This window comes from Pseudovirgaria hyperparasitica (genome assembly GCF_010093815.1).
Source record: "Pseudovirgaria hyperparasitica strain CBS 121739 unplaced genomic scaffold EJ05scaffold_3, whole genome shotgun sequence".
Lineage (NCBI taxonomy): Eukaryota > Fungi > Ascomycota > Dothideomycetes > Acrospermales > Acrospermaceae > Pseudovirgaria > Pseudovirgaria hyperparasitica.
The window spans coordinates 1,837,257-1,860,398 of record NW_022985551.1 but is presented as its reverse complement, the minus strand read 5'-3'; the positions used below and the strand labels follow the sequence as shown (position 1 = coordinate 1,860,398).

At 50.4% G+C, this 23,142-nt stretch overlaps 9 protein-coding genes across 9 annotated transcripts; 5 read left to right on the top strand and 4 right to left on the bottom strand.

Annotated features, from left to right (window-relative positions):
- Positions 1-531: 531 nt before the first annotated feature.
- On the bottom strand, positions 532-2,001 carry EJ05DRAFT_508487 (inositol monophosphatase). The gene is made up of 2 exons (XM_033748015.1): positions 1,767-2,001; positions 532-1,589 (listed from the first exon to the last, which is right to left on the bottom strand). Exons 1-2 carry the CDS (start codon positions 1,885-1,887, stop codon positions 796-798), a joined length of 915 nt encoding a protein of 304 aa, XP_033603765.1. The 5' UTR covers positions 1,888-2,001; the 3' UTR covers positions 532-795.
- A 127-nt stretch (positions 2,002-2,128) lies between these two features.
- On the top strand, positions 2,129-3,228 carry EJ05DRAFT_473837 (uncharacterized protein). Its single transcript, XM_033743480.1, has one exon. The coding sequence runs from the start codon at positions 2,265-2,267 to the stop codon at positions 3,003-3,005; it is 741 nt and encodes a 246-aa protein (XP_033603764.1). The 5' UTR covers positions 2,129-2,264; the 3' UTR covers positions 3,006-3,228.
- Positions 3,229-3,579: 351 nt separating this feature from the next.
- Positions 3,580-5,067, bottom strand: EJ05DRAFT_434895 (RabGAP/TBC; the record flags this gene model as incomplete). Its single annotated transcript, XM_033741677.1, has 1 exon — positions 3,580-5,067. One exon carries the CDS (start codon positions 5,065-5,067, stop codon positions 3,580-3,582), a length of 1,488 nt encoding a protein of 495 aa, XP_033603763.1.
- A 2,789-nt stretch (positions 5,068-7,856) lies between these two features.
- Positions 7,857-8,438, bottom strand: EJ05DRAFT_483692 (putative ubiquitin conjugating enzyme; the record flags this gene model as incomplete). Its single annotated transcript, XM_033745279.1, has 3 exons — positions 7,857-8,180; positions 8,230-8,346; positions 8,412-8,438. The coding sequence occupies 3 exons, from the start codon at positions 8,436-8,438 to the stop codon at positions 7,857-7,859; spliced, it is 468 nt and encodes a 155-aa protein (XP_033603762.1).
- Positions 8,439-9,300: 862 nt separating this feature from the next.
- On the top strand, positions 9,301-10,780 carry EJ05DRAFT_473834 (uncharacterized protein). The gene is made up of 3 exons (XM_033743479.1): positions 9,301-9,806; positions 9,871-10,539; positions 10,620-10,780. The coding sequence occupies exons 1-3, from the start codon at positions 9,673-9,675 to the stop codon at positions 10,645-10,647; spliced, it is 831 nt and encodes a 276-aa protein (XP_033603761.1). The 5' UTR covers positions 9,301-9,672; the 3' UTR covers positions 10,648-10,780.
- Positions 10,781-11,853: 1,073 nt separating this feature from the next.
- Positions 11,854-13,619, bottom strand: EJ05DRAFT_536107 (uncharacterized protein). The gene is made up of 2 exons (XM_033749288.1): positions 12,427-13,619; positions 11,854-12,367 (listed from the first exon to the last, which is right to left on the bottom strand). Exons 1-2 carry the CDS (start codon positions 13,373-13,375, stop codon positions 12,009-12,011), a joined length of 1,308 nt encoding a protein of 435 aa, XP_033603760.1. The 5' UTR covers positions 13,376-13,619; the 3' UTR covers positions 11,854-12,008.
- Positions 13,620-14,791: 1,172 nt separating this feature from the next.
- EJ05DRAFT_497860 (uncharacterized protein) lies at positions 14,792-16,311 on the top strand (the record flags this gene model as incomplete). Its single annotated transcript, XM_033746599.1, has 4 exons — positions 14,792-14,897; positions 14,946-14,989; positions 15,047-15,388; positions 15,442-16,311. 4 exons carry the CDS (start codon positions 14,792-14,794, stop codon positions 16,309-16,311), a joined length of 1,362 nt encoding a protein of 453 aa, XP_033603759.1.
- Positions 16,312-18,668: 2,357 nt separating this feature from the next.
- EJ05DRAFT_497859 (FAD/NAD(P)-binding domain-containing protein) lies at positions 18,669-20,392 on the top strand (the record flags this gene model as incomplete). The annotated part of the gene is made up of 2 exons (XM_033746598.1): positions 18,669-18,947; positions 19,001-20,392. The coding sequence occupies 2 exons, from the start codon at positions 18,669-18,671 to the stop codon at positions 20,390-20,392; spliced, it is 1,671 nt and encodes a 556-aa protein (XP_033603758.1).
- Positions 20,393-20,623: 231 nt separating this feature from the next.
- On the top strand, positions 20,624-23,046 carry EJ05DRAFT_449566 (ABC1-domain-containing protein). The gene is made up of 3 exons (XM_033742337.1): positions 20,624-21,255; positions 21,307-22,637; positions 22,691-23,046. The coding sequence occupies exons 1-3, from the start codon at positions 20,710-20,712 to the stop codon at positions 22,863-22,865; spliced, it is 2,052 nt and encodes a 683-aa protein (XP_033603757.1). The 5' UTR covers positions 20,624-20,709; the 3' UTR covers positions 22,866-23,046.
- Positions 23,047-23,142: the final 96 nt, after the last annotated feature.

The window sequence follows — 23,142 nt, the reverse complement described above, 5'->3', positions numbered from 1 at the left end:
GTAATTATACGAGGGCACAATCCGCCTACCACTGCAACAAGTCCAGGCTTTCCTGCCACTGACTCACTGACTCTCACTTACCACGCGATGATGGCGCAAGGCCCAGACCTCGTGCTCCTCCTTCTAAAATAGTCCTATCAATCAATTCAATGTCGGATGCCGCTTTCGGATCTGATCCTTTCCATCTAATCTATCTAATCTGCCCCCGCTACCCGACCCGACGTATGGCGTATTTTCTTCTTCTTTCCGCCGCCGTGCTGACAGCGTCATGCCAGTCTGTGAATGCCGCTTGTTAGCCTCTGGTTACCTAATCAGGAATCTGTATCCTTGCCTACACATGTATTGTATGCGACCTCGCTTCAACCAGACAACCAGACATTGTCGTCTAACATCGCACTGAGACTGTTGCTGGCCATGGTACACTGACTGCACCAAAGCTTCAACTATTTTAGTGCTTCGTTTCTGCAAGGTTGGCGGACAAGACGTTCCCGTGACTTGCCCGTGACTTGCCCGTGACTTGTCTGACGAACTGCATGTACGATAAACGAGTATTATGGCTTTTATATAGATCTATCTGTGTGGTCGTCCTACCTGAAGATACGAATGTGACACTGCGTCAACACACACACACACACATGGCAATCCTTCAGACGACGCCACGGACGCCATGTTCTGCATCCATCCATTGTACTTGACTGTCGAAGAGCACGGATGCATTCTGGTTCTCCATGTCTAGACCACATCTCGACACTCCCTTTTGTATATATATAAATATACACACACACCGCTCCGCCCTCACGCCCCAACCTCAAACCGCCCCTCAATCATCGACCAAAACTCCTCCACAACCCCCTTCTGCCCCTCGCCCGCCCGCACAGCCAAATGCCTCCGCTCATCAATCCCCACCTCCCAACCCCCCGCATTCCCATCCACAAACACGCCCCCGGCCTCCCGTAGAATCGCCACGCCCGCACACACATCCCACGCCCAACACCCAGCCTCCCAGTACGCATCCAGCGTCCCACTGGCCACCTCACACAGATTCAGCGCCGCACTGCCAAAGCTGCGCAGCCCATGCACCATCGCCCCGCCCGCCTCCTTGCTCGCGCACAGCCGCGCAAACGTGCGGCTGCGCACCGCAAAGTCGTTGCCCGTCCTCTCCGAGCCCCACTCTACCGCGACCAGACACGTGCTTAGGTCCGGCATGGGCGCCGGGTCGTGCAGGGGCAGTTTCTGCGCGCGTGCGGCTGCGCTCGTGGAGTGTGTTGCGGCGGTGCTGTCGGTGTACTTGTAGGCGCCCTGGCCTTGGACTGCGGACCAGAGCGTGCGGGTGAAGGGGTTGTAGACTACGCCGACGATGGGGGTGCGGGCGACGGCGAGGCCGAGTGAGATGCAGACGTCGTGGAAGCGGTGGACGAAGTTGGTGGTGCCGTCGATGGGGTCGCAGATGAAGGTGGGTGCGGGCGTGAGCTTGTCGCCTGGCTGGTAGGTTTCCTCGCCCATGAAGGCGAAGTCTGGGTAGTGCTGCTTGAGCGTGGTAGAGACCATCTTCTCGACGGCTTGGTCGGTTTCGGTGACGAGGTCGGCCGCTGGTTGGGGGTTAGATTGTGTTGTGTTGAATGGGGAGCTCTTGTTTAGTTGTGAATGGGCATATTCAATACATCGTAATATATCATGAAGGGAAGGGAAGTGTACAAGAACAACCCAGACAACATCATGGCACAATCGAGAAGATAAGCATCTAGCATACGAATAAACACACTCACAATTCTTCTTGATGCCCGTGCTCCCAGACACAGGCGTTGCCGCCGTCATCATATCTCCAGCCCTGTGCGCCACCGACACAAGGAGGTCATGAACCGCCTGATAATCAATTGCGTCCGCCATCTTGTCTTGGGCAGGAGATAAAACAGGCTGATGAGAGATCAATCTCTACTACGATCAATTGCAAGTCGAACAAACAGCGGTAGTTGATGTTGACAACGTGGGGTTCGAAAACTCACCAAATGCCAGCAGCCCCTCGAATTCTTATCGATAAGATGCACATCTGCACTTACCCCAACATGGATGGATGTATGGATAGATCCGTCCCTCGGCATCCTAAACAAACCACCCGCATCCAGTACCTAATTAATTAATTACTGCCCTAAACACCAGACAATGCCAAGCACAAGCATAAACACAACCCAAGCTTGACACATTCACACCCTCACCACCATCATCTCCTCTCCCCAATCCACGCCCACATCACCACCAAAACAACCATGCCCACCAAACCCACCACCATCACCACCACCTCCCCCTTCACAGCCCACCCCTGGTGCACAACCCTCCTCAGAAACCCATCCTACACCCTCCGCCCCGCCCAACACACCCTCCCCACCCGCGCTCCCACCGAAGACACCTTCTTCGCCCACACCCTCTCCACCCCAACCACCATATCCAGTCTCGTCTGTCTGTATAAAAACCCACCTGTCCGCAACACCAAAAACACCAAAAACACAACCCCAACAACCCCAACAACCCCCCAATCCCCCCAATCCCCCGAAGCCCGCTGGCTCCTCGCCCTGCAATCCCACCTAAACGGCTACCCGGACACCGCCCACGGCGGCCTCATCGCCACCATCCTCGACGAGATAACCGGCTATCTGATCAACGTGAACGCCGACCTGAGAGAGGCGCGAGCAGCAGCAGCAGCAGCAGGAGCAGCAGCCGGTGTGCGCACCGCCCAGGAGGCAGGCGAAATAGAAGAAATAGAAGGTAAAGAAGGTAAAGAGGAAGAAGAAGACGAAGACGAAGCAGCACGGGGCTTCTACACCGCCTACCTGAACGTGCGGTACCGCGCGCAGCTCAAGACGCCGGGCGTGTACATGGCCGTGGCGCGGTACGAGCGGGTGGATGAGGCGCGGGGCAAGGTCTGGCTCAGGGCGGAGATTGTGGATGGGGGTGGGAGGGTGTATGCGGATGCGGAGGCGTTGTATGTGCGGCCGCGGGCGAAGATGTGATGATTGTTCTATGTTTAGATTTTTTGGGGGGGGGGTTTTTTTTGGAAAGAGAAAGAAGGGGAGAGAGGAAGAGAGGAAGGGGGTAATGTCCCATATTAGCGACGTTCCAGGAGGCGATATCGTTGCAAGCGAACAACACAAGCCCCATGACGGGCTTTAGATTTTACGTTTAGAAGTTACATGTACTCGAAGGTATAACAAAAAACAAACCCCATGTTCCATGAGACTTGCTCATGCCTGCCCGCCGTCCGCCATCCAGTCGTAGCGGACCCCGTTCCTTCCATTTCCATCTAATGAAAAATTCAAACACGATAGTGCGTCATGATATATCGTTACAAAGTGCTAAGAAGATGCTCGGATGATATGATAATTTGGGAGAGGGGCCGGGCGGGGTGGACTGCCCTCCGCCTCCTCAAGATGCAAAAACTTGAAACATCCCAAAAGAAAAGCACCCCCTTGCGCTTCGCCATAAACTCCGAAAGCCCACCAGGACGCGTTGTGCAAACTGCTTTATATTCTCTCTATGGGTATCATGTATGCTGTATGTGCTGGCCAAGAACTCGTTCCCATTTGCTCAGATCATGTTGTTGCTCGGAAGTGGAGGCTTGACCCCGGGCAGTGGCTTCTTCCGCGAAAGGCTGCGTTTGAATTTTGACTTCGTAGTCGCTCTCTTGACTAGTGGCTGAGGCTCCTGCGCCCATCGCTCACGCTCGATGCGGTCAAATGTATCGTCCATTGTATTGGTCCGCGTAGAGACCAGTTTGGGACTTATTTCATCCGGTACAGGCGTTTTCGGTACGTTTGTGAGCTTAGTCACATCATCCACGTTGCTTCTGCGGCGCTCTAACCGGCGTTGATCGATCGTCTCTTGCGTGAGATGGCCGAATCCATTTCGTTTCTTGAAACACGCCTCCATCAGTGCATTCGGATTGATGAGCTTCCGGGGAAGATTCTGCACAATCTGAAAGATTTCCATAGGGTCATTCACAGCTCGTATGAAGTCTTCTCCAATTTTGAAAATGGCAAGCGCGATTCGGAACAAAGTCTTCGATCCTTCGTAAAACAGACAGTCCCAGACCCTAAGCACAGTCTCAATTGGAAGACTGCTGACAAATAATGACATGAACCATGACGTTGTTGCAAGGGATACAGTGGGTAATCTTGCGGCGGCAGTCGCTACATGCGATGAATGTCCAGATGGGTCGTTGGTATCGTCAATCGCTGCCCAGACCAGTGGCATGGATTCCTTAATACAACCCATCAATACTCCAATGTCGATATTGGCCCCCAGTATCTTGCCGTGCGTACCAGGGAGATGTTCAGTTGTAATAATGTTCAGAAGAATAAAGGCTTTCTCTTCGTCTTCTTCCAGGAAGAGTAACAGTAGACCAGCAAGAAAGTTTAAAGACTGACAATAACCGATGTTTGGGTTATGAATAGCAAATGCCTGCAGTACTCGACGCAAGGCCTTTAGGATCGAAGTTTCATTCTCCATAGCCGTAGAGTCAGGCCGGTCAAACGACTGTGTTTCGGACGGCGGGGCAGATGAGTCGAACTCAGGTTTGAAGCGAATGTTGTCCGGGAATGTGCGATGCAGGTCGCGCTCGATATGCTCTCGATCCAGATCGCTCAATGCCCCTTCATTGATTTGTTCCATGAGATCGGAATAAAGTGTTGGATTTTGTGCTAAGTTTTGAGGACCACCGGCATAGAAGAACCAGGCTGCACCGCGCCAATCAGGAGGTAGACCTTTGCGGATGAATCGTTTGACTTGATCAGACGGGGGTGGAAACTCTTTAGGGTTTTCGTATGGCAGTCCGCATTTTTTCATGAGCGTAACCCACTTCTTCCTCCGCCTGTCAAGATATTCAATATAGTGGAAGTTCCATACGTCATGTTCGACCAGGGTAATGTGTTGAGAGACCTTTTTGAAACCGTAGCGGTCTCGTACAGCGGGTGGAGATAGATCTGACATTGTCGAGGGCGTTGCAGAAGCTCGACCAGTCATTATCTGAGAGGAGTTGCTGGTATGGTGGGTTTTGGGTAGAGAAAGAGCCCTCATCATTTGTGGCTCCGTCTTTCCACTTTCCGACCTCTCTAGGCTTGCCACACGTTCGAGTTGCGAAGCAGACGTGGTAGAGCTGTCTTGCCCGCTAGGTGAGCGGGCGAGTGTTGCTTGAGATACGTATCCTTCGTCCTTGAAGTCGGGTGCATCCCGCTGAGTGATTGCGTTCTGGTGCTCTTCCGGTATTTCAGGTACTTCTGGTGGATCGTCATAGAAGCCTGCCTCGTACATGCCAATAGCGTCCTCTACACTCATACTCTTGCGAAGCTCCTCCTTGTCAAGCGGCGGAAGTGTGAAGTTGAACGCGAACTCCGAGGCCGTGTCGCTTTTGGAGACGATACTACTTCGTTCGGTGCCGCTCGTGTCCAACAAGCTAGAAGAGGCGACGGTGAAGCCTGAACGGAAGCTGTTCCGCACAGACTCTGGTATCTTTGGAGTCTCTCGTCGCAGTGGAGACTGGTTGCTCTCCCGACCGAGCGCGCCACGGTCTGGCTTGTATGTGGCAGAAGGTACAGAACGCTGCCCAACTCTATAGGGACCGTAGTCAGGAATGGACGTAGCAGTCCTGAGTACACGCTGATGCGGTAACGGTCCTGGAGTAGTCGATCCGCGGGCACGACCCGCAGCTGTGGACGGCCGTATTATGTCACCAGACCTACCGACCTGAAGCGTCGACGAGTAGCCCGAGTCTTCAAAATCGGACTCCTCTGGTAATTCTGGTATTGGCGGGCTCTTCAATCGCGTAGGCGACGATGGTTCGCCGACAGGGAAGTGGGATTGACTGGGTGATGACAAGGGCGAAGGCGACTTTGTAGAGGTAGATATATGTCGAACGCGAGGCGAATGAAAGAGTTTCACACTGCTCTGGGAGGTGGCAGATGTTCGGGTTGGGCTCGTAGGATGTGAGGATAATGGCGAGTAGACGACAGGAGGTGGAGGACTATTACTTTTAGTTGGAGGAAGTTGCTCGTTCAGGCGTAACGACTGGAAGTTCCGATGAGCGGAAGCGAAGCCATTTCCCGGTAGCTGGGGAAGAGCATCATCATTTTGGGGAGAGAAGGGAGGAGTGTGTTTTGGGGAGTGTGAAGAGCGGGTGGTGGCAGTGTCTTCCATGTAGGCTGTTCCTTGCATCGTCTCCCATTCCGTGGTACCTGGATCTCCCTGAATCGTGTCCCCCTCTTTGGTGTTCATGTTGTCGATTGACATTGCCAGAGTTCGCCCATCCAGCCAGGACTCTCTATCCACCTCTCTGCAGATGGAAGGGCCCAGGTCGAAAGGCCAACCTCATTCCCCTGAGGATGTCATGCACGAAGGCGACCGTCAGCTCAAATCTCGTCAATGCAGGAATATTGACATGGGGCGTGGGCGATATAGTGCTAGGACGGCGAGGGTTGTTTCAGGGCTGGAAAGGGCGCATCCAAGTCGAGTCCGTGGAAAAGGAATGTTGTCCAAAAAAGATGCCGGACCGCAGGCCAATTGCAGCAATGAAGTCGCAGAAAAGGGAAAAGGTGTGTGGAGGAGGAGGAGGGTCGGTAGAAGTCGAGGATATTAAGCAGCCAGGGGAGCGGATGTAATGGTAGAGACAGGGTGGTACCAGGATGGTACCTGAGAGCTGGGAGCTGGGGAGTTCGGGCAGGCAGATCGTGATGGATTGGAAAGATGAAAGATGCCTGGTCCTGGCGGTTGTGGCCTCCTTGTGCTGCTGGTCACTTGGTGGTTGTGCAGAAAGGTGGTCCCGGGCCAGCAGGTGGTCCGTCCTGGGCATTTCAGGGTTAAAAAAACTCCTGCCTTGGGCGAATCACTCGTTTCAGACTGCTGAACACGCCCGTCCTCTGTCTGTCACCAGCTGTCTTATGCCTCCGAACGCACCCCGATGACTTTCTTTTTTTTTACCTTTTCTTGTCTTTTTTGGCTGCAGCTCGATACTTCGGGGTTTATGGACATTCGAGCAGCATTGGTATTGTCATTACTGTAACAATACTGCATATATTGCATACCTACTGCTGCATATACGCCGACCAAGCAAATCACCATCGTGTGCGACTCTGGACGCGTGCTAGACGCGTGCACCCAGCCAGCAGCTTTGTTTTTGTTCTTTGTTTGAGTGAAAGGCACTAGAACACTAGAACAGACTACCGTAATTATAAACAGACTGCGCGCTCAGATGACAGCGCGCAGGCACTTGGAACGGGCAGCTTATAATACCGTCTCACCGGCGCGGGTACGGATGGAACACGCGATGACATGCACTTGTTCTTGGACGCCATGATAGGTGGCCGCTATCATTTGAAGCCTGCCCTCAATGAGAATAGTCTTCAACACCACACAATTTTAATCTGCAAGTGCCTTCACGCCTTGGTCTATCCATAGGACCGTACGCAGCCGTGTCAGGCTATTCGACCTGTCGCTCTCGTCTGCGCATTCTAGAGTAGATCCCAGCACGAGCTTCATTTCCCGCCTGTGGAACCTTAAATGCCAGATTGCGTCACTGTTGACATGCACGAGCAGTCCTTGCCAACGTCCATTAATAGCATTCAAGGCTTCCAGGAATAACATCCACGATTAAAATGTCACTGGTGAATAGGCTTCGATCGAACATGTTCCGTGTTTGCTATGTAGATTGCATAGAACATGTTCGCAGTGAAAGCAATCAAACCCAATCCCTGAACCTAGATTCCCAACGCCAGATGATGCAATATCTCTTCATTTCCCAGTCCTCTGAAAGAGTCAAAAATCATTGTCGACACTTCCTGTCCTCGTATCGTGTGTCTTCCCCAGACCTAGCCTCATTTCTTCGCATTAGCGTACTTCTTGGTCCAGTCCTTCGCCGTCTTCTCAAACTCTTTCCGATTGCTCTTGTACTGCTCTGCAATACCCGTTTCGACCGCATCATCAGGGTTTGGTTCCACTAGAAGGTTACGTGCCATGTTCAGCACGGCTAGAATCTTGTTTGGTGGTTTCCATTCGTCACTGCGCAGCATGCCCAAACACATGGATCCTTTGTCATCGTTGCTGACATTTGGATGGTATATCTTCGTTTGAAAGGCCAAGATCGGAGGCTTAAAAGGGTAGTCCTTTGGCAGCGTGAGGACAAGTCTGAAAGTGCCACCCTAGGGTCAAAGTTAGAAAGCAGCGCCGGGACAATGAGAATGAACGTACCGAGTAGACAGACTGCTCAGGCCCGTCCATGAATATCTCCCAGATGTGTACGTCGGACTCATCGACCAGTCGTACCCGCATGCCATCAGGAGGACTGCTGGTGATCTCCCCAAGTTCCTACAGCAGCCATGTTAGTTGGAACGAGCTTGAGGTGTCGCAGAACGAGAGGGGTCGCTGATTACCTTCACAATACGTTTCTTGCCGCTCATGATGTGGGATAGCTGTGGGTTACAGTATGGACAGTGGCTAGAGTATGGAAGTGTTAGTTGTGACTAGAGTCTTGACAAAGTAGCACAAAGACTTATATAGCGACGGCCAACAAGGTGTTGAAGTTTAAGCTACCTACTGCGCGCTTGGTGAATCATTCCGCGGTCAGGCAAGTGTCACTGTTCAAAGGCGGAGGCGTAGCGCTGGTACCGACGGTCTGGAGTTTACTTGGGTGCCTGGAGTAGTAAACGCGGTAAATGGGCTAAATTATCTATTAATTAGCAGCACGTGTGCACGCGTAGAATTAGATACGGCGGCTAGTTCACAATGAATCTTCTTCATCGTCGAGAATACATTGATGCTTGCGGGACAATCGGAGCCTTCACTTGATATCATCCGATGCCTACCCTTATCGATACTGCTGTGCTCAAGCCAGAGTCTTCAACAGATTTATCCATGACGTCGGTAAAAATGCTTACGCGGGTAGGGTGTACACTTTCACGCGTTTCGTGATAGAGCAGTAGACGTGCTGTTCACAGATCATGACTGGATGACTCCATTGGCCAGTCGACTGACAGTTGTCATGTGGTTCGTGGTATCCGTACAAGGGTGGAGGTGTACCAGGCGCTTCGTTGTTATCGTCGCCTTGAAAAGGATACCGTGACAGTGACCAGACGAGAGTCGGCCTCGTGTAATAATCGTCCATTGTCCATCATCCAATGTGAATGCGACCAGCCGTAATCGTGGGGCGCAGCACCGTCAAATTACGGCCAGCCAATAGGCCAAAATCAACAATGTTGACAGGGCGACATAGCAGGCATGGAATCGGATGGCTGAGAGAAAGCTTGCTGAGCCTGTTGTCGCGTTCTACCTAATCTGAACCTGGGATGTTATTGGCACCGCCTCAGCCCAATCTCTTGGCAAACCATCCAGCCAGTCACTATATATACGAGGCTCTCCCCCACACCCGCTTCCTTTGCTCACGCCTCGCCAAGTTCAACGTCAGAGCCAGCCGAATACATACGCTCGTTAGGTTCTCACTCTTCGCAGTGAAGATTCTAGCCTGCTAAAGTTCCTCAGTGTCTTTTCTTTCTCTTTCCCGAGCAAAGATCAGTCCTGAGAACTTCCGGAGCTCCCCTTCGCATGCCACGATAATCAGCGCCACGCTCGCTCACCACGCTCTTTTCCCTCGCCAACCTTCGTCGCTCATTCAACGATTCCCCTCTTCGGATCACAATGTTCAAGCGCTCTTTCGCCTCGAAGGATCGCGTCACTAAGGTGACCAAACAGCCGAAGAAATCGTTCCGTGAGAATATTCAAGCCAAGCAGAAGATGTTCGAGAAGATGGACAGTCCCATGTCCATGGGCAGGTATGCAAGCCCCGGGTGACTTGCCGGATATTTCGTCTGATTTCCGTACTGACTCTATCCATAGCACCTCTCCTGGTCTTACCAGTGCCATCATCACTCTTGTGATTGGCAAAGACCAGCGATTGTTCGCTGCTCACGAAGACGTACTGTGCTACTCGCCGTTCTTTGCTTCGGCGCTGCGAGGCCAGTTCTTCGACGACACTCGACGCATCAACCTGCCCGACGAAGAAGCTGAAGTCTTTTCCTGTATCCTCGAGTATCTCTACAAGGGGGACTACTATCCCCGCCTCCTGCAAGACAAGAGGCACAACACATGGATACTAGAAGGTGCAGTCTCCTCCCCGGATCCGTCCGATAAAACTGGCGGTCGCGGTCCAGTCGAGCCCACAATCTATCATTCGGGTGTGGGCGATGTCATCTTGCGTGACACAGCGGTGTACTGCGCCGCAGAGCGGTACGGTCTCGAGGAGCTCAAGAAGCTCGCTCTGCGCAAGCAGGGTCTCCAAAGTGGGATCGAGGTTGGCACCATTCTCCGCAGTGCTCGCTACGCGTATGACAACACTCCCGACAATGACTCGAGGCTCCGCGCTCACTACCTTGCTCTCATTATCCGTAGCCGACGCACTTTCAAGCGCAGTGGCACAATGCAGATGGAGATGGAGATTGGCGGTAAATTGTTCTTTGATCTCTTCGTGGCGATGTGCAACCACATCGATGATATTGTGGACATCTCGCAAGTCCCCCGAGTCTCCTAGTATCCAGCACCGATAGCTCCTCTCGCTGTCTCTCTACATGAGTATTAACAAGCCATAGGAACTCGAAATCTCCCAAGACCATCTAGACTGGCTTGCACAGAACCTTGGACGAGCATCAAACATCCCGCTCGGAGTTGCCCAGAATGAGAAGTCCCCCAAGTTTCGCGACCAAATTGCTATCGCCTTGATCGGCGCCCCGCGAATACCCCTCCGAGCGCTGTAGTCCAGGTTGATTACTCCCCTCACTTCACTTCTCCCTTGAGGTTGGCCATCCGGTTGCACAAACGTACAATTATAATTCCCCCCAATCTCTCCACTCCTGGCCGTACAAACCCGCATCATCGCTTCCCTTGCCCAGTCGACAAGGCTGAGAAATTGATTTGTTTGATGCGGGCTACCGGCCACTGTTGTTGCCCATGGGCGTTTTGTTAGTGAGTTCTTTGCGCGCTATACCTCTTGCACCAAACCCGGAAAAAAAAATACAGAGCCCACGTCTGCGACGTCTTCGCATGTTGCTTTCCCTTTGTTGGATGAAATGTTGTCCTATAAACATTTGGACAAACCCAATCTGTCGTTATCCATCATGTCGTTGTGTTTAGCGATTGTGTAGTACTAGTGGGTGTTTGGCGATTTCGCTCCTTATCTTGTGTGGGAATCGAGAGACCCTCGTGCTCGTTGGGAACCGCAGGTACCGCTTGGATCAGTGTTTAGGTGATCGTAGTGTTGTAGCAAGAACAATGAGAAACATCAGGCCGCCTCAGATATGTCCCTCTTTTGAAAAGTGAATTTGATTGTACTGCGTCGTTAAAATGAGGGTTCTCCTCACCGAGCTGGACAAGGGTAAAATCATTCTTGCATGCGAATCAACTCTGTAAGACTGCCATCCTCATCTACCCACCCACCGAACCAGTAGGGAGAACAAACGGTAGAGTAAGGAATAGAATTGGAGGTCTGTAAACGACGATGCATGCATGCCGGCAGGCACACTGAGATTTCAGATTTTTGGGGGTACTGGGATTGAATCGGTGTGGTTGTATGGGATGAGAATGTGATAGAAGAGCTGTGGTGTGATACAGCAGCTGTCCTGGTAAGTGGGAAGGCATGTCGTAGCTTCCTTTCGGATGCAGTACAGAGAAGAAGTTGCACGTAGATAGGGGTCAAGGCATTAGTGGATGAGGGGGAGATATACAGTGTCTGTGGGTGGGTGAGTGTAGTTAGTTTCCTGTGACGTTTGTCGTCAGAGCTATCCATCAATATTTCTGCTCGACGATAACGATGCGATGGATTTGAGTGCTGGGGTATTAATTCATTAAACTATGGTAGCTCATTGTGTCGTCTTCGTTACGATCATTCATTTATCGTGTGTGTGCAATACTTCCCCCTTCCCAAAAAAAAATCCTGCGCTGCGAATTCATTCTGGAACCAATGCGAACTCCCCATCCTTCCTCTAGTTCTTCTTTTCCCCAGGCGTGGCACTCGGTAGGGGAACCTCCTTCGGCTCCGGCAAATCCAGCACACTCGGCAGGTTCTCCACCCGCGGACTGACGGGCCGTTGATCAACTCTGTCATCATGAATCGTCAACGGTGGTTCGGACGATGTTGCATTGCTAGCCGCACGCTGCTCCTCGGCCTGCTTCTTCAGCGACTCCTCGTAGTAGTTCGTGGGCGTGAGGACGATGCTGTCGTCCGCGTCGGAATCGGAGGAGTTGGCGGCAGACTCGGCGCGCTCTTTGGATTCGCGTTGTTCGGTCTCGAGGCGGGTCTCGCGGCCACGCTTGTGGCAGTACCAGAAGACGAAGAGGAGGACTGTAAAGATGTTAGCACTCACTTGTAGAGACCTGGGAACAGGGCGGGGAGGGGCGTACTGAAGACGGCTAAGCTGAGCAGCATGTTTGTACCGGTCATGAACATGGGGAATCGCAGCTTCAGGAAGTTCAGGATGCTGCGCAGCATCGTGGCTACGGCGCCTTGTGCGGTCACGAGACTCTTGAGGGACGGAATCTGCCGTTTCTTCTTGCTCTTCGATGCGCCTGTTGCAGAGGCTGAGAGGCTAGGCTTTTCTGCCGCAGCTGCGAGGACTTCGGGTCCCAAGGCAGCAGTCATCTTTGCGGGGAGAGAACGCACAAGAGACTGGATCCAGGGGGGAAGTCCTTCGTACAGCTTGTTGAGTTGCTCTTCAGAGCCGCGAAGAAGTTTCTCGAGGTCATCATAAGCCGTGGGAACGCCGTTGACGATGTCTTTCAGGATGATTTTGAACTTGTCGAGAAGTTCTTGTGATTCTTTGGAGAAGCTGAAAACGCGGTTGTTCACAGCTGCGAGGTTGAGTTGGTCGAGGACCGCGTTGAGATCGCTGTTCTCTTTCTCTACGTCTGCCGCAGGCTCGACTACCGCAGGAACTGCTTGAGTCTCCTTCTGCTTTCCTTTCTTGTCTTTGCTCTTGGCTTCCTTTTTATCATCCTTCTCCTTCTCTTTGCTATCTCCCTTCTCTTTTCTCTTGCTGAGCACGGAATTACCGCGGGCTAAGGTCGTCTCGTAGAAGGCCGAGAACCTATTCTTCTTCTTCTCTTCCTCTGCTGGAGGTGATGTGGGCAAAGCGACTTGTTCTGCACCGTCCATCAAAGCTATTTGTGCATCTTTTGATTTCTGAGGCCGATCTGGAAGAGGTGGAGGTGTGCTTTCTTCAGTGACCTCACGCCAGAAGCGTTCTTCTTCTTCAGTCAAGACAGGAGATCTAGGAGTCTCACGTTCTTTGACTTGTACAGGTGGTTTTGTCTTCTGGTCAGCCTTCTTGAGGGAGAAATATTCGAGGACCATGATGGCGTCGTATGTAAGTACACTGGCAGGTATATACTCAACGTATGCAGGCTAGTTTGAGTTGACTTTGAGCGTGATGGAATGTATGTCTGAGGACTCAAAACTTGTGGCAAAGGCAGGTAGGTATTATATTGTCGACCTTGGGGCGAGTTCGTATAGAACCTGTTTCGAGAATGTTTGGAGATCAATGTGGCGCATAGTTATGGTTGGAGTGCGTAAGAGCGGCTGTATGCCCAATCGCGGGGCATCTCCAGCCACATCTTTCACTTTCACATGCTGCGGCCTCGACGTCATTAGGATAAAGACTGCACCGTGTAGTCTAGCCCAGTTGGGCTTAGAATGGATCCGATACCCCCTTCCCTGACCTCGGACCGCCTTCTGAATTGTTTCTATCGTGAAGTTTATGGTCAATATCAATTCTGTTTTGTGTTCGTCTGCCATCACATTGCGATCAAAACCATGAATCATATAGAGAAATACAGGACATGACTAGTAATCCAACAACCCAATGTCATGACCAGCAAACCATGAAAACTTTTCCCATTAATGGAGCGAGCTCACCCACAACATCGAAGGATGACCATAAGCCTCGCAGTCATGGGGCTGAAATCTAGAAGGCATGAATTAAAGTATTTGCGAATTCAGCATAGATAGCAGATGCACCTGTATTATCCGGTACGTCAACTCAGAGAGTTCAACGCGGTTCGAAAGGGTAAGTCAAGGAAAGCCAACAGTGAATATTAGAGTTCTTGGTGATCAGACAACAATGGGATCATAAGACCGCCGATATCGGTATCCTGTTCACTCGGATATCTCTTCTACATATGCCTCCTCGTTACAATATAAATCTCATTTGATCCTATCAACGCTCGATCCCCTTCTCTCTTATATCAGATATATATCTATCACTTGTCTTCCCACATCTTTGCAAGTTGAATTCGCAAACATCACGAAATTGGCAAAGTCCACTGTTTCATGTCCTCAATCTTCCGCTCTAAACAGCACAGCTCATAATATGCACCACAACATATACATGCTCAACAATTGAACACGATCGGAGAACTGAACAAGCACTAGATCTCTCTGGAGCAACGCATCACTGCAGTTATCACATGGGTATCAAATCCCTTCTTGAGCCCCCAGAAGACCAATCACGGTTTCAGTTTACATCAGAGGGTCACAGTTCTCCTGACCTTTTAGCCAGAACACGTCATTCACCTTGCGTCACCCAAAAACCTTTGTCACCCAGCAACGAAACTTTGCTAATAAGCTGAAAAATTTCACCGCAAATCCATCGTTTCTCATATCTTGTGACGCTCCGTCCTGAAATCGCAACGGCAACTCTCTCTTCAATAGGCCTTTCCATTGCTTCCCATTGCTATTGTCCTTTGGGTACGATAAGTACAATTCATCAGCATGTCGGATTTCCTCCACTTTTACGATGAGTATGACGACGAGAGGCCGATAGCTGAACCAGTCGAGAACCGTGGTCGTCGCAAGAACCCTGCCGTCGATTTGCCAGGTCAGAGGTTCCTTCCAGCCAGTTTTGCATCTCCTGACTTGTCTCTAGTAATACTCCGCACGCGTAATGATGATGAGAACGGCGAGGTTCACGTAAGTCACTCGACACATCGTTCAGACTATGATTAAAGCTCACATGATGTCGATCAGGGGAATAACGGTGTCGAGACTGACTCTGCAATCGACTTCACCTTCATGTCGGTCTACCAGGAAGGTGCTAATGGCAAACGGCAGCTTATGCGTGTCCAAGGAGGCCGAGCTGCGGCACCCAAAGCTATCAATACACAAGCCGATGATGATGATGCCATGCTGGTATGGATGAAAAACATGGGCTACTCGGACAAACAAGTAGTTGACGCTTTCGCGCGTGACGGCCGAACTGTCTATTCGACTACCAGTATTACTGGTCGCTATACTAGGGTCTTGCGTGCCCAAGAAAATGAATATGACGAGCTCCTTGAACGAGAACTTGTCGAATGGACTGCTGAAGATGTGAGTCACCAGACTGATAAAAAGCCAAGCTGATACTGATCACATGTTACTAGGACGAAGAACTTATGAAGGCATACCAGAAAGTAAATGAAGAGATTTACGCTGCATTCAAACGGATTCGTGATAAACGATTTCGAATGGTTGCCACGGCAATGCGTAAAGAAGTGCCTACTTCCAAGTATTCTGCGAAAGCTTGCTACGACCGATACAATGGCCTTGTAAATGGCACTGCTTGCATCCCAGTCGATGTTCACGACGAGCCCGAGAGAGTCAAGACTGAGCGAGACGCTCGAGTTGCAGCAGCTGAGAACGAAAGACGCAAGAACTTAGCACTCGAGGCGGCCGCAATCAAGAAACAAGAGGCTCAAGAGGCAACGGCCAAGCGTCTCAAGGAGATGCGTACTGTAAAGGCCATGGATCGTAAAGAAGAACGTCTCAAGAAAGAGACTGAGATGCGGTTGAATAAGGCAGCTGAGGCTAAGGCCGCAATGTTCGCCCACCACATCAAGGTACGTGCTGCAAGAGACAAAGGCAAGCAGGTGGCTGCCGACGATGAGATAGGCTCAGATGACGATGAGAGAGTCATCGACCCGCGAGAGGACATGTCAGTGGAGGATCTCCGACATCTATGCAAGAAGAAGGGGATCAACAATAGGGGCAAGAAGTTGCAGATGGTCAATCGTCTCTACGTTAGTGATGAGAGAATGACTATTCCAGCACTGAAGGCACGATGCCGCGAGATCGGCCGCCCAACCGGCGGAACCAAGGACATGCTTTTGTACCGTATCGCCGATCATGAGGCTCGTTCATACTCCAAGCCTATCGAAAAGCGCCGCAAGAAAGCCCTCAGTAAGGCTGAAAAGGCTCAGGCTCAGGAGGACCAAGAGTTGCATGACATGTTCCACAAGATCAATGCCATCTGACATGTCGCAATTTCTGGATTGTGAGACGGTTCAATAACTGCCTTCAACTCGAAAATACCATCCATCACCAAGCCTACCTTACACACTGAAAACTTCGCCGGTACAATATCAATCGCGCCAGCCTCAACGTCTGGGTGTTCAAATCCTCCCATCGCCTTTTTTGCGTCTCACCAGCCTGCTCTATCACCTTTCCAGCTCAAGAATGGCCTATTGAGCCTTTCAGGTATGCTACATTCAACATGGCTACCTAGATGCCTTGGGATTACTCTGCCGTGAGATTGCTATTACTTACACCTGAGAATGCTGGATATTACCGTTCCACGACATAAAGCCTCGACAATGGGTCCTCTTGGCTTTCCAAAAACGCACTTTTATCTCCTGGAAGCGTTGGCTATCAAAGCCACGAACTTAGGATTTCAAGAGGAAGGTGCCTGACATTATTTACTAGGGCTGGCGCTGATGGAGTTCTTGGCAAGCGAAAGAAGATGGAAAACAAAAGCGTAGTTGGATTTTTCTCATGTTTACTTTTCCCATTTCACATTTCACATTACACATTCCCCGTTACGGACGCCCTCATTGTGGAACTAGGCACTTCCTTCGTTGGTAGCCTATCGTCTCGTTGATATTCTTTGTAGCTACTCATTTTGGAGGCGTCGTATGCGTATCTTTTAATTCTTATCCATTACAGCATACGTATGTTTCTGTGTGACTCATGGAACTAGATCCATTGCTAACAAATAGACCCTCGACGGGTCCACAACGCCGAAGGCTCCACGTATTTGCTCCTCGCTACTTGACGGTAAGACATTGGGTTGGATTCTGCAGCCAAGATGATGCGATAGAAATCTAGAGCCCTTGTGCCAATACAGAGGATTTTCCAAGAATCATATTGAGATGATCTCTAAGTTCACATGAGGCAGTCGGATTCCTCAAAGTCAACTTTCAAGGCTTTCTCGTTCGCCGCAGGAGGCATATAGAAAGGCGCACGCGAGGAATAAAGAAGTGCACTTGGGGGTATTTACGTTCATACTTCACAATGGTACTATATACTCATGCCACCCCAGCTCTAGCATTATATGTATCTAGTCATATCCAGCGTATACTTCAATGCAAACGTACCGAGGTCCACCGGCCAAGGGGATGTATCTACAGACTTTAGCACAAGTGATGTAAGTATCATTAGATACGACTCTGGTCCGATCTATTCTTATTGCTAGCTTGAAATTTCCTACATTCAAGCGTCAACCATTTGTGGTATACTTCAGCTAGTAAGCCGAACAAATCGAGAGCTTGATTGGCATATCCTTTGGAAGATTGATGAGTTCGAGGCAAAGTGAATACACAAGGCTGTGGAGAAGACAGTCTACGGATGGATGCGTCTCCACGCCCGCGTCCCATCCAAGCGTGAGCGGAAAAGCCCCTTATTCATGATGCTGTCTCGGCTAACATCCCTTGTAAGATCATGTCAGTTATTCCTGTCCCGCAAACAGAAGAATACCCCGCATCCCGGGTCTGTTTTCCCCACATGCAAATGATAGCTACTCCGCCTGTCTTGTTCCCTTAGTCTGACTTCACATACCGCCCAGTTCCAACTTCAGCAGCCAATCAAGACATCGTGTGCATCTCTTACATGTCAATCACCTTCGACATACCGAGCTGTACCAGAGGACAATGCTACACAAGACGTCTTACAATCGTCCAAGACTCCAAGATACCTTGCCTTCTTCCACACAACCGGAGAAAGCATGCGTTTCAAGGTTACGGACAAACGGACGATACTATGATAATCAGCGTGTAGATATTCGCGTGACAACAAGGACCCCAATCAGCTTATTCAGCTGAGTTACGACCGAGTTTAAAGATTTTTTTCTGATCAGACCACTTCTCATGACCTATAGTAGTCTAGCTCCTAACCTGTGAATATTACCCTTAAACAAGCATGGACAAAAAAGACAAGATTTTGACACGCTAAAATCTATCACCCTGGATACCATAGTAGTCATCCCATCCATATTCACGACTCGCTAATGTGATACGGAACAAGACCCTAGATCGAGATGCTTGCTCTTTGATGGTCGGTTGCAAACTTGATTGCAGTGATCAGAAGAAGTGGCGTACATCTGCTATACGATCGGCGGAAGAGCTGTAATATCTCACTTTCGTCATATACTTGGTCACCGATGCGTGTGTCGGCTTCATCATAGTAGGCTGTGCCATGGGTTGGTCGATTTGCCGGTAGTATGAACACACTGGCTTGTGCGGCATCCACCCTGGACCTATGGCGATAAACTATATATTGACTTCTGACCCCATCTGTCGAGTATGTCACCTGCAGCCTGACCCTCAAGTATTCCACAATGGTTTGTTTCCGCACTGACATTGGCGCTACAAATGGGCACCCCGTTCGCGACGACAATGATACTTACGCGAAGCAATTGGAAACTGATGTCCTCATAGTAGGAGCTGGCTTCGGTGGAATCTACCTCATGCACAAGCTTCGCCAGCAAGGCTTCAAATGCAAGATCTACGAAGCTGGCAAGGATCTTGGAGGCATCTGGCATTGGAACTGCTATCCTGGTGCTCGTGTCGACTCGCAAGTCCCTGTTTACGAATACTCGATACCTGAGGTTTACGAGGTACTATGGTGTTTCAATAGCTGTCGCAGGCTTGAGCTAATAAATACAAATAGACCTGGACCTGGAGCGAACGATATCCCGGCTGGGCTGAGCTCCGAAGATACTTCGATCACGTGGATAAGCAGCTTCAGATCAGGAAGGACACAGCTTTTGAGACTCGTGTCACAGGTGCTGAGTTTGACAAGAAGTCTAACAAATGGAACGTCAAGACCGAGGATGGTCGCCAAGCAACAGCAAGATATTTGCTCCTTGCAACAGGCTTCGCTGCTAAGCGCTACTTTCCCGACTGGAAGGGCCTCAACACATTCGAAGGCATCATTCACCACTCAAGTTTTTGGCCGGAAGAAGGTGTAGACGTCAAGGGAAAGCGCGTTGCTGTCATCGGCACTGGATCGACCGGCATACAGCTCTCTCAAGAGACATCACGCGAGGGAGCCACCGTTACAGTGTTCCAACGTACGCCCAACCTATGCTTGCCAATGGTACAACGGCCGTTGACTCCTGAAGACCAGATGAAGCGCAAGGGTGAATATCCTAGATTCTTCGAGGATCGCATGAAGACCTTCGCAGGGTTCCAGTATGATTTTAGTGACAAGAACACCTTTGATGACACGCCCGAAGAGCGTGAGGCATTTTTCCAGAAGCTGTGGGACAACGGTGGCTTCGAATTCTGGCTGGCTACCTATGCAGACATGCTGTACGATGCCAAGGCGAATGATGAAGCTTACAACTTCTGGGCTAAGAAGACTCGCGCTCGCATCACAGACCCCAAGAAGCGTGACATTCTTGCACCGTTAAAGAAGCGCCATGCGTTTGGCGTGAAGCGTCCATCGTTGGAACAGGATTTCTACGAGCAGATGGACAAGCCGACCAATGAGGTTGTGGACGTCAGAGAGACTCCCATTAAGAGGTTCACGAAGACTGGTATCGAGACCTACGATGGCCTACACCGCGAATTTGATATCATCGCTCTTGCGACTGGCTTTGATTCTGTCACCGGTGGTATGATGACCATGGGTCTCAAGGATGTTCATGGCGTGGACCTGAGTCGACGCTGGGCCAAGGGAACCTACACATATCTAGGTATGACTTGTGCTGGCTTCCCTAACCTCATGTTCCTGTATGGAGCACATGGCCCGACAGCATTTAGCAACGGACCTAGCTGTGTAGAGGCACAAGGTAACTGGATCGTCGATGCTATCGTGAAGGCGTCCAAAGAAAATATCACGTACATCAATCCCACGAAGGATGCCGAGGAGAAGTGGCACAAGAACGTCACACAGATCAGCAACAAGACTCTTTTCCCGACTGCAGATAGTTGGTATATGGGTGCCAACATTCCTGGTAAGCCCCGTGAGCAATTGAATTACGCTGGCGGGATTCCGCTGTATGAGAAAGAGACGCGGGCGGCTCTCGAGAACTGGGAAGGATTTATTACGGCGTAGATATTCAGATTATGTACAGTGTATTTAGCGGTGGCCATACCTTGATTGGGATGATTGTTTCCAATACGTTTTGACGTTTATATCCATAAAGTCTATCTTCAGAAGTTTTCTCTTTATTGATATCCGATGCAATGCAACAACGTGAACGTTGAGGAGTTCCTCGGACAAAGCTCGGCTAGCTCATTATATCCGGATGGGTACATTCATCTGGCTGCCAAGAATGACGTCGTGACTCGGTCGAACATGCTCTAACTCTGACCCAATGCATCAAGACCTCCATCAGTGTCGCCAGCCATATACCCCCATGCAAAGCTACTATGAGGACAGTGCTCCTCTTCAGTAGCGCATGTCTCCGCCCTGCGCTGACCTCTTGCACCCGCAATGCAACTCCGACAACGACGCGACGCCTCTTCAAAGAGTATTCCGTGCTTCAGCGCCCCTTCAAGCATTTCAAGAGGCCGCCGAAACCACCATACGGCAAGACTGCCTTTGTTGCATCTCTCAGTCCTCTTGCATTCGTTGACATAAGCGATCATGACCCGGAAGATGGGCAGACCGGCGAGGAGCTCATGCTCAAAGCATCAAGAGAGGAATTGAAGAAGCAGGTGCCGAAACCTCTCCAGAACTCGAAGAAGTATCGGAGAACGATATATTACTTTGTGGACTATTATATTTGGGAGCCGATATGTACGGCGTTTCGATTCTTGCATTTGGTTGTCATATTCGTCCCAGTGATCGCGACGATTCCAGCGATATGGTTTGGAAAAAGGCGGAAGGATAGAGATAATGAGCGGTCCGGGACGCTTTTCTGGTACTGGTTCCTGGTTAAGTCCATGGAAAGAGCGGGAGCTGCATTTATAAAGGTCAAGTCTCAAGACCAGATGGAGTGCAATTGAAAGCTAACGAGACCATAGCTTGGTCAATGGGCAGCATCACGGACAGATATCTTTCCTAACGAACTCTGTGCGGTAATGTCGAGTCTACATTCAGATGCACCAGCACACTCGATGGCGAGTACCAAGAAGACTATAGAAAGAGCATTTGGTGGTCGATCATTTGAAGATATATTCGAGGAGTTTGATGAGAAGCCTCTAGGGGTGGGAGCGATCGCACAGGTCTACAAGGCTAAACTCAAAGACGATCTGACGGTTCCTCCTGACGTGGATCTCGATGAGCCTAATCTTAGACAAAGGTTCAGGAAAGGTGTTGATGTCACGCTCAAGCATGTCCCGCAGAGGAAGCCATCAAGCTACGTTGCCATCAAAGTTCTGCATCCGGGCATCGATAAGATAGTGCAACGAGATATCAAGATCATGGGCGCGTTCGCTAGTATTATCAATGTACTGCCTGGAATGGAATGGCTTTCGTTCCCGGATGAGGTCAGGGTCTTTGGGAATATGATGAAGCTACAATTAGACCTGCGCATAGAATCGGCCAATCTCACGGTATTCCGTAAGAACTTCGCGAACCGAACTACGGCTTGGTTCCCCTACCCGTATACAGACTACACCACACGACAAGTCCTGATCGAAGAGTTTGCCCACGGCATCCCGTTGAGCGACTTTCTCGAGAACGGCGGTGGAGTGTTTCAGAAGGACATTGCAGACGAGGGCTTGGACGCATTTCTGACTATGGTCCTCATCGACAATTTCATTCACGCCGATCTCCACCCTGGAAACATCATGGTCCGTTTCTACAAGCCGGAGCAGCTCGATGTTCCCAAGTTCAGCAAGCAGGCCAAATCTACCCCTCAGGAGTCTACTGATGTGACAGAAGAAGTGCTAAGTCGTCTTCGGCCACACAAGAAGAACAAGGCCGAGTGGACGAAACAGCTAGCACAGATAGACAACGAAGGATACCGACCACAGCTGATCTTCATTGACACTGGTCTAGTAACCGAGCTGAACGCAACGAACAGGGCAAATTTCCTGGATCTCTTCAAAGCCGTCGCAGAATTCGATGGCTACAAGGCCGGACATTTGATGGTCGAACGTTGTCGGCAACCCGAGGCGGTCTTAGACAAAGAAGTCTTTGCACTTAGGATGCAGCATCTTGTGCTAGGCGTCAAGAGTCGAACTTTCGCATTGGGAAAGATTAAGATTGGTGACATTTTGAATGAAGTGCTGAGCATGGTGCGTGGGCATCATGTTAGGCTTGAGGGCGATTTCGTGAATGTCGTCCTGAGTATTCTGCTTCTGGAAGGCATTGGGAGAAATCTAGATCCGAACCTAGATTTATTTGCAGGGTAAGTCTCGTAATAACATTGTGGGAAGATTTTGCATACTGAAACTCATTAAGTGCTCTCCCGATCCTTCGACAACTGGGCGCTCAATCAGGTTCTTCGATGTTACGAGGTGGAGATTTCTCCATGCTCAAAGTATGGGCTGGTCTCGAAGCAAGAAGTCTGTTACAGGCATCTGTTGAGACTATCGAAGCATGTGTAAAATATGACCAGCTTTCACCGAATATTTGATAATAATATGGGACAATTGGACAAGAACGCATTGTCAATCAAAGGAGTTAGGAGCGGATCATGTTGTTACGAGGGACACGTGGATAGGTATAATGATCATTCGGACGGTAGTTGCTGATTATATAGAGGCATTGAAGTTCAGAGGACTTCTGCTGATGTTCCATACTATGATATAATTCACTCATTGATATTTCAAGCCGCGATCCGGTCGCGTGCATCAACGTCTGTGCAGCTGAGGCGCAGCCAGGAACGCCTTAGGGCCCCCGCGCTACGTCAC